At 40.3% G+C, this 8404-nt stretch overlaps 1 protein-coding gene across 1 annotated transcript in view; it reads right to left on the reverse strand.

Moving 5' to 3' along the window:
• Positions 1-762: 762 nt before the first annotated feature.
• Positions 763-8404, reverse strand: part of LOC102200751 (ribonuclease inhibitor-like) — a gene marked incomplete at its 3' end in the record, with an annotated part of 11791 nt that continues 4149 nt past the window's right edge. The window contains exons 3-10 of the mRNA XM_013907958.1: positions 7011-7184; positions 6566-6739; positions 4695-4868; positions 4302-4475; positions 3918-4088; positions 3488-3661; positions 1922-2095; positions 763-809 (exon numbers count right to left, since the gene is read on the reverse strand). Coding sequence (XP_013763412.1) covers positions 763-809; positions 1922-2095; positions 3488-3661; positions 3918-4088; positions 4302-4475; positions 4695-4868; positions 6566-6739; positions 7011-7184 — 1262 coding nt within the window. The remainder of the gene's footprint in view (positions 810-1921; positions 2096-3487; positions 3662-3917; positions 4089-4301; positions 4476-4694; positions 4869-6565; positions 6740-7010; positions 7185-8404) is intronic.

An 8404-nucleotide genomic window follows, 5' to 3' on the forward strand; every position in this document is an offset into this window, starting at 1 on the left:
TTTACACTCCACTCAGCACAGACACACTGAGGAACCAGAAAAGAGGTAACCAGTGTAGCTGTACCCTAATCGAAACCCAGGATAAAGAGGTTCAGTGAATGTGGTGTTGAAGGTGTGGAGGTGGATCAGAGTGTCAGAGGAGACTCTGTAGAAGGACAGAGTGCCAGCAGGACAGTCCACATACACTGCTGCTCTGTTAGAGACAGAGGAGGAGGAGGAGGAGGAGGAGGAGATGGGAATAAGAATTTGCTTGTTATTGTGCCAGACACAATGAGGACCACCAGCAGAGCATTCCAGACTCCAGGACTGATCATTACACCCAAACAAACAGTAATTAATATCTAGTAGCTCTCCTTTCCTTCTGATGCTTCTGTAACTCACTGATATATCAACATTTCCTCTCCACTCAACCTCCCAGTAACAGCGACCAGTCAGACCATCTCTGCACAGCAGCTGATACCAATCAAATCTGTCTGGATGATCAGGATATGATTGATACTCCTCTGCACGTGTCACCTTCCTGTTGTTGTCAGACAGTTTGAGTTCTCTGTTCACTGTGTTTGTGTCGATTGTGAGTTGACAGGAATCTGATGGAGAGAACAAACACAATCCAGCTGCAGTTATTGATCCATCATCTGTTCATTGATTGACACTTTGATGATGACTCCTGACATCAGAGATGTGAATGAGTGATGTGACAGTTTGAAGATGGTTGAATGTGTGCTGCTTTGTTTTCATGAATCACATTAAAAACACACTTACACTTCCTCAGACCTGGTGTCAACCATCGGACTCCAGCAGGCTCCACCCTGAAAGGAGGAGGGGGGTCAGACCAGCACAGTCTCTGTCAGCATGCACACATGGACATTACATGGCTCTCATACACATACTGTTAGACACTGATAAAGGAACAGTCCAACATTTTCACAAATACACTTCAAGCTGGGCAATATGGGAACATATTTGTATATTTTAAATACAATTTTATATAAATAAAATCAGTATTTCTGTCATATTTAAATGGTTCCTTTTTTTGCTGAGTGAGATGGTAAGATAGATGTTGAATTTAAAAAGCACTGAAAAACATTATGAAGTTAAATCAATAACATAGGTAAAGTATAGGTGTATATATAAAGAAGTAAAATCTTATTTCATACCAGTCTCAGTTCCATATAAATATGTCTTAATGCATCATCACTCATGCAGGAAAGGAAATCCCAGAAAATGTATTCTATTCATCCGTTAATCTAGACCAGGGTTATCAAACTCATTTTACACTGTGGGCCACATACAGCCCACTTTGATCTTAAGCAGGCTAAACCCCTGAAACTGCCCTTTCTGTCGGTGAAGAGAAGTCAAATATTTAACTCTTTTTCTGCATGTTAAAGATAAAGCTGCTGTGTCAAAGTAAGATCTGTCAGCATGACTCTTTGGAATGAAATTGTAAGAAATAAATGTGTAGTTCTGGTAGCTTATGTCCCAGACTGTCTTTTTGTTTGTTGTTGTTGTTATTGTCATGGTTGTTTGTTTGTTTGTTTCTTTAAAGATTTCTATAATAGAAAATTAAAAACATAAGCTGTGAACATAATACAACACAAACTCTCGTAGAGGATACAAAGTCAGAAAGAAAAATTTTGAAATGACAAGGAGCAGGCGCATCTAGTCCGTCAGTATCGTAAAATCTTTGCTCTGCTACTAGTACACTTATTCATGTTTTGTCAGATGCTGGTAGTGCCACTCCTTTCATATAAACCATAGGTTTACTTATCAGTTTGATAACTAGCTTTGTGAGACTGCTTGTCCCCATTTCTGATGTTAATGTGAGTGAAACCAGGTCAGTAAAAGAAAATTCATCTATGTTGCCCTTGCTTTGTAGTAGAGGGCTCAGCTCTTCTTCCTCTATCAGACATTCTCTCCATACCTGAGAGTGTCCAGTCTCCAGCCTGGATCCTTCAGTCCAGCCAAGAGCAGCTTCATTCCTGAGTCTCCTGGATGATTGTAGCTCACGTCCAGCTCTCTAAGATGGGAGGGGTTGGACTCCAGAGCTGAAGCCAGAGAATCACAGCCCTGATCTGTGATCACACATCCTGACAGTCTGCAGACACACAAAATAGCAATACAACTACTTTAGAGCAGCATGGGAATAGTAACTGAATTGAGCAGAGATTCCAGAGTGTGGAGAATTAAGCAGAGCAAATAAAGAGAATCCAGAGTTTAATTGGACAGGTTTCAGGCCTGACCAGGAGAGCTGAGGAGGTGAAGCTGCAGACAAGGTGGGTGTTGGATGATCAGAGGCAGATGTGAATGAGATAAACTTTGACTGTTCTACTTTTCAGGACAGGGTCGAAATGGTCTCTCCTGGTGGATCTAGGGAGTTTTGAATCACTAAATAGTGCTAAGGAGAATACTTCTGTGGGTTGAGCATCAGAGTCGGTTGTGCCCATAATCCATCCATCCATTCGCTTCCGCTTATCCTTTTCAGGGTCGCAGGGGACGCTGGAGCCCAGCTGCCATAGGGCGAGAGGCGGGGTACACCCAGGACAGGTCACCAGTCTGTCGCAGGGCCAACACACAGGGACAGACAACCATTCGCACTCACATTCACTCGCGCATTCACACCTATGGGCAATTTGGATTATCCAATTAACCTTAACACGGGGAGAACATGCAAACTCCACACAGAAAGACCCCGGCCTGATGGTGGAATTGAACTCAGGACCTTCCTGCTGTGCAGCAACAGTGCTAACCACCGTGCCATAGTGCTGCCCATAATTTAAAAAACAAAAACAAACAAGAAAACTAACCAACCAAACCTCTCAAATCCTTTCTGCCAGTGCCAAATTGCTTGTTCTCCTTCTGACTCTTGTTTTGAGCTTCTGGTACTCCAGGTGCTGACATTCAGATGCCTGATTGGCACCAGATTAGTGCTACTGAGTAAGTGACCAATTTTCCTGAATTTATAATCTAGCATGGCAAAAATGAACAGAAAAAACCAAACAATTTTTGGGTCCAAAGATTTTGGGTAGTGTTTGCTACTCTGGCGTAATCACCTGTTATCCAGCTATCATCATCATACATCCATGTTTAATTCAAAAACATAGGAATATTTTCTCTCAATTTTTCGTCTAGAAACTCTTAGCTCACCAATCACAATATACTTCAGGATAGGTTCTTTGTTTATGTTTAGTCACACTTCCCCTATAACTGAACTCACAGACAAATTCAAAGTCATTACTGCAAAGTTTCACCATCAAGTTCAGTGTGCAGCAGTAGATTTGCTGCACACTAGACTTTGTGGACCAGTTATTATTAACGTATGATACTAGCCACTAGCATTAATATGTTTTAAATGGGTAGAATTTGGAAGATTTAGAGAAATTGTAACGTGCCAATACATATTTACAGATACAATTCTAAATGAGTTATCATCTAAATGACCATTTATTCATGCAATAAATGATCTTTATTGAAAAGTCTAAATCCTTACGTGAGAATTTCCAGTTTACAGAGTGTACTCTCCACTCCAGAAGACAGCAGCTTAACTCCTGAATCCCCCAGGTCATTGTCACTTAGGTCCAGCTCTCTCAGACTAGAGGGCTGGGAGGTGAGAACTGAGGACAGAGCTTCACAGCTTATCTCAGAGAGTTTACAGCCACTCAGCCTAAATTTTATTAGGAAGAAGACAGGAAAAAGAAATACTGGTGTTAATGAGTATTCCTACCTTAGTGAGAGGTTACTAGATTTGGAAATAACAAAAGCAGTCCCTTGTGTTAAACAAGTCAGAAATAGTGCTGTTTACTTTGACTTAGAAAAAAATACAAAGAAACAATAATAGCATTCATATAGTTCATATAATTACCTAAAAGAGTTAAAATGTATTTTTGTAATTTCATCAAAGGTATATAACTTTATCTTACCTGAGAGTTTTCATCTCAGTTGAACTCTTCACGCCAACAGAAAGAAGCTTCACTCCTGAATCCTGTAGGTTGTTGTTACTCAGGTCTACCTCTCTCAGACTAGAGGGCCGGGAGCTAAAAACTGAGGACAACTCTTCACAGCTTCTCTCTGAGAGATTACAGCTCCTTAATCTAGATTTGTAAATAAGTAATCTTCTTTAATTGCTGATGGAATCCTCTATTTTATGTTAAACAAATCAAAAATTAAATTCAAAGTCTTAAAATACAAATATAAAACAAAGTGTGAATGAAATCAACTTAGCAACATTTTGTAATGTATTTTTTTTAAATTGATAGAAACACAAAAAGAAAAATAAATAAATAAGCAATATCAGTTCATCTAACCTGAGAATTTTGAGTGTACAGTGTGGACTGTGCAGTGCAATACAGAGATGCTTCACTCCTGTATCCTGAAAGTTATTGCTACTCATGTCCAGCTCAGTCAGACTAGATGAGTCCGAACTGAAAAGTGTGGACAGATCTTCACAACTCCTATCTGAGAGGTCACAGTCACTCAGTCTGAAAAATTAGGAAGACAAATAACACAGGTGTTAAAGATGAATCATGCTTACTAAGGGAGCTACTAGATTTTGCAATATTTAATGCTAGTTTAGAAATAGAGCTCAACATTGTCTTAAACTCATCAAAAAAAAAATTTAATGTGTAAAACATTAAAATATTAAATATGGGACATAAATATTTATGTAAACAGATAAACACATTACCACTTCAACTCACACAAGAACTTCTAGTTTACAGTGTGGGCTCTTCAGTCCAGCAGACAGAAGCTTTACGCCAGAATCCCGCAGGTTGTTGTTACTCAGGTTCAACACTCTCAGACTAGAGGACTGGCAGTTGAGAACCGAGGACAGAGCTTCACAACTTCTCTCTGTGAGATTACCATGACTCACTCTAAAAAATTATAAACAATAATTCAGTTAAATTCCATCTTATTAATACCACAACAGCTGCACTCGAAATTTTTAAGAGAACAAAAAACACTAAATTCAAGAGTTTTTATGCTTAATTTAAGAGTTTACCATTCATAGAACTCATTCCATCAATGTTTTGACAGACTAAAACAAAACTGTCACATTTAGAAGAGCCCAGCAGCAAATGAATCATGTGGTTTGAATAGTGCTAGAGCAATATCATATTAGGGTTGACAAACAAGCAGGAGGAGCAGTGGGCAGCAGATATCAACATTTTTTGGCTACTGCAGCTATACGGACCAGCATGTTAGGGCTATGAGTAAGACAAAAGACAAATTCACAAATGGATATGTCAAGCGGTGTTACCTAAGATGACATGCCAATGTATATATCCTATGGCTTTAAAAGAAAAGGACATTGTTGAAAGGAGTCATCTGAGGAATTAAAACCCAACAAAGAAGCATAATAACTTCAACTGTGTAAAAAGCATGTTCCAGGTAATACCAATCCTTTAGCATAATCTGAAGCGATAACCTGTGCAAAGCACACACAATGAAAGATTGTACAGAACCTGCCACTCTGTCTTGTACTATGGTTTACATCATAAAAATAAAGATATAAAGTGGTGTCATGAATGCTTTTGACTAAATGCAAGACACAGGAGACAAAAGAGCACTAAAATAAAACAGGACCTAAAGAAATCCAAAGATTAGAGATTCTTTGTACATTTGTCACACTTAAATGTTTCAGATCATCAAACAAATTTAAATATTAGAAAAAGATGACACAAGTAAACAGAAAAAGCAGTTTCTAAATGCAGGTTGTACCACCCTTAGCAGCAACAAATGCAATCAAACATTTGCAAAAACTGGCAATGAGTCTTTAACAGCACTGTGGAGGAACTGTGGCCCACTCATCTTTCCAGAATTGTTTTAATTAAACAATATTGGTAGGCTTCCAAGCATGAACTGCCTTTTTAAGGTCATGGCACAGCATCTCAAACAGATTCAGGTCAGGACTTGGACTAGGTCACTCCAAAGTCTTCATTTTGTTTTTCTTAAGCCATTTAAAGGCGGAATTGCTGCGTTTTTGATTATTGTCCTGTTACAGAACTCAAGTGGCGCTTCAGCAAGAGATCACTAACAGATGGCTGGACCTTCTCCTTCAAGATGTTTTGGTACACAGCAGAATTCATGGTTCCATTTACCACAGCAAGTCTTCCAGGTCCTGTGGCACCAAAGCAGCCTCAGATCATCACACTACCACCACCATATATAACTGCTGGTGTGATGTTTCTTTTATGAAATGCTGTGTTACTTTTACACCAGATGTAATGGAATACACACTGTGGACTGATGAGACAAAAGTTGAACTTTTTGGACAGAGTATTTTCACAAAAGTAGCCAGAGTTTAATGTTTTAGATTTTGACTGCTCTTAGATTTTCTTACATTGCAAGAAAAACTAATATTTCTTTGTGCAAATCACCTTCTTAGTGTACATTGGTGACTCATACCTAGACCTAACAACATGACAAATGTAGTAGTTTACTGTAATTTATACTAAAATTTAAGAATTCAAAGACAAAACAACATGTGTGTGAAATTCACTTAACTATTGGCAGATCTTATTGGTTATATCTTTTATTTTTTTAAGAGAGAACAAACACTTGATCTGACCTTAGAGTCTGTAGTTTACAGTGTGGACTCTTTGCTGCAAGCGACAGAAGCTTCACACCTGTGTCCTGCAGATTGTTGTCACTCAGGTCCAGTTCTTTGAGACTATAGCAGTCGGATATGAGAACTGGGGACAAAGCTTCACAACTTCTTTCTGAAAGGTTACAACCTCTAAGTCTAAGGAAAAACAAACAAACAAGAAGACAAAAAAAATGGGTGATAAAGTGTATTCATGAGACAAGATCTGAGATTATCCAGTATTTCTAATAGCAGGACTGGCTGGAATACTTACAGATATAATATTAAACAGTGACTTCTACTCCATTACTAAAAATTCAAAGGTAGCATTTTGTGGAAGAAGTCAATTTATTTAGCACATTTAATTAGCAACAATTATTACTGTTTATTGTTGTTGCTTGTTAAAAAACAAAATATGACTTGATCTGACCTGAGAGATTCCAGTTTACAATGTGGAATCTCCACTCCAAGAGACAGAAACTTCACTCCTGAATCTTGCAGGTTATTATTGTTCAGGTTCAGCTCTCTCACATTAGAGGACTGGGATCTGAGAACTGAGGACAGAGCTTCACAGCTTCTCTCGGAAAGGTTACAGCCACTCAATCTGGAAAAAAAACCCAAACAAACAAACAAACAATCATATTACTACTGGTCACTAACTTATTCTGTTACTAGTCAACAGTAATCATAGGTTAAATATAAATATAGACTAGAACATATTCCCAGGTGTGCATGAGGTCTGCCCTGAGTTCCTGAAGGCTCTGGATGTTGTAGGGCTGTCCTGGCTGACACTCCTCTGAAATGTGGAGATCAGGGGCAGTACCCCTGGACTGGCAGACCGGGGTGGTGGTCCCTATTTTTAAGAAGGGGGACTGGAGAGTGTGTTCCAACTACAGGGAGCTCACACTCCTCAGCCTCCCTGGGAAAGTCTATGCCAGGGTGCTGGAGAGGAGAGTCCATCTGCTAGTCAAACCTTAGATACAGGAGGAAAAATGCGGTTTTCGTCCTGTTGTGGAACACTGTACCAGCTCTTTATCCTCTTGAGGATACTGGAGGGCACATGGGAGTTTTCCCATCCAGTCTACATGTGTTTTGTGGACTTGGAGAAAGCATTCGACCGTGTCCCTTGGAGTGTCCTGTGGGAAGTGCTGTGGGAGTATATGGTGTCTGGCCTATTGCCACGGGCCATTCGATCCCTATACAACCATTACAAGAGCTTGGTACACATAAGTCGAACTCGTTCTCGGTGGGTAATGGGCTCCGCCAGGCCTGCCCTTTGTCACTGATTCTGTTCATAATTTTTATGGACAGGATTTCTAGGCACAGCCAAGTGGCGGAGGGCTTTAACTTGGGTGGTCTCAGAATCTCATCTGTGCTTTTTGTGGATGATGGGGATCTGTTGGCTTCATCGGGTGATGACCTCCAGCTTGCACTGGAATGATTCACAGCCGAGTGTAAAGCGGCGGGAATGAGGATCAGCACCTCCAAATCTGAGGCCATGGTTCTCAGCCGGAAAAGGGTGGAGTGCCCACTCCGGGTCGGGGAGGAGTTCCTTCCCCAAGTGGAGGAGTTTAAGAATTTTGGGGTCTTGTTCACGAGTGATGGGAGAAGGGAGCCAGAGATAGACAGACGGATTCGTGCTGCAGCAGTGATGCAGTGATGCGTACGCTGTACCGGTCCATCGTGGTGAAGAGACAGCTGAGTGTAAAGGTGAAGTTCTCAATTTACCGGTCAATCTATGTCCCTACCCTCACCTATGGTCATGAGCTGTGGGTAGTGACCGAAAGAACAAGATCGCGCATACAAGTGGCCGGGAGGGGCTCA

This window comes from Pundamilia nyererei, unplaced genomic scaffold (genome assembly GCF_000239375.1).
Source record: "Pundamilia nyererei isolate P.nyererei 1_Seehausen unplaced genomic scaffold, PunNye1.0 scaffold00653, whole genome shotgun sequence".
Taxonomy (NCBI): Eukaryota; Metazoa; Chordata; class Actinopteri; order Cichliformes; family Cichlidae; genus Pundamilia; species Pundamilia nyererei.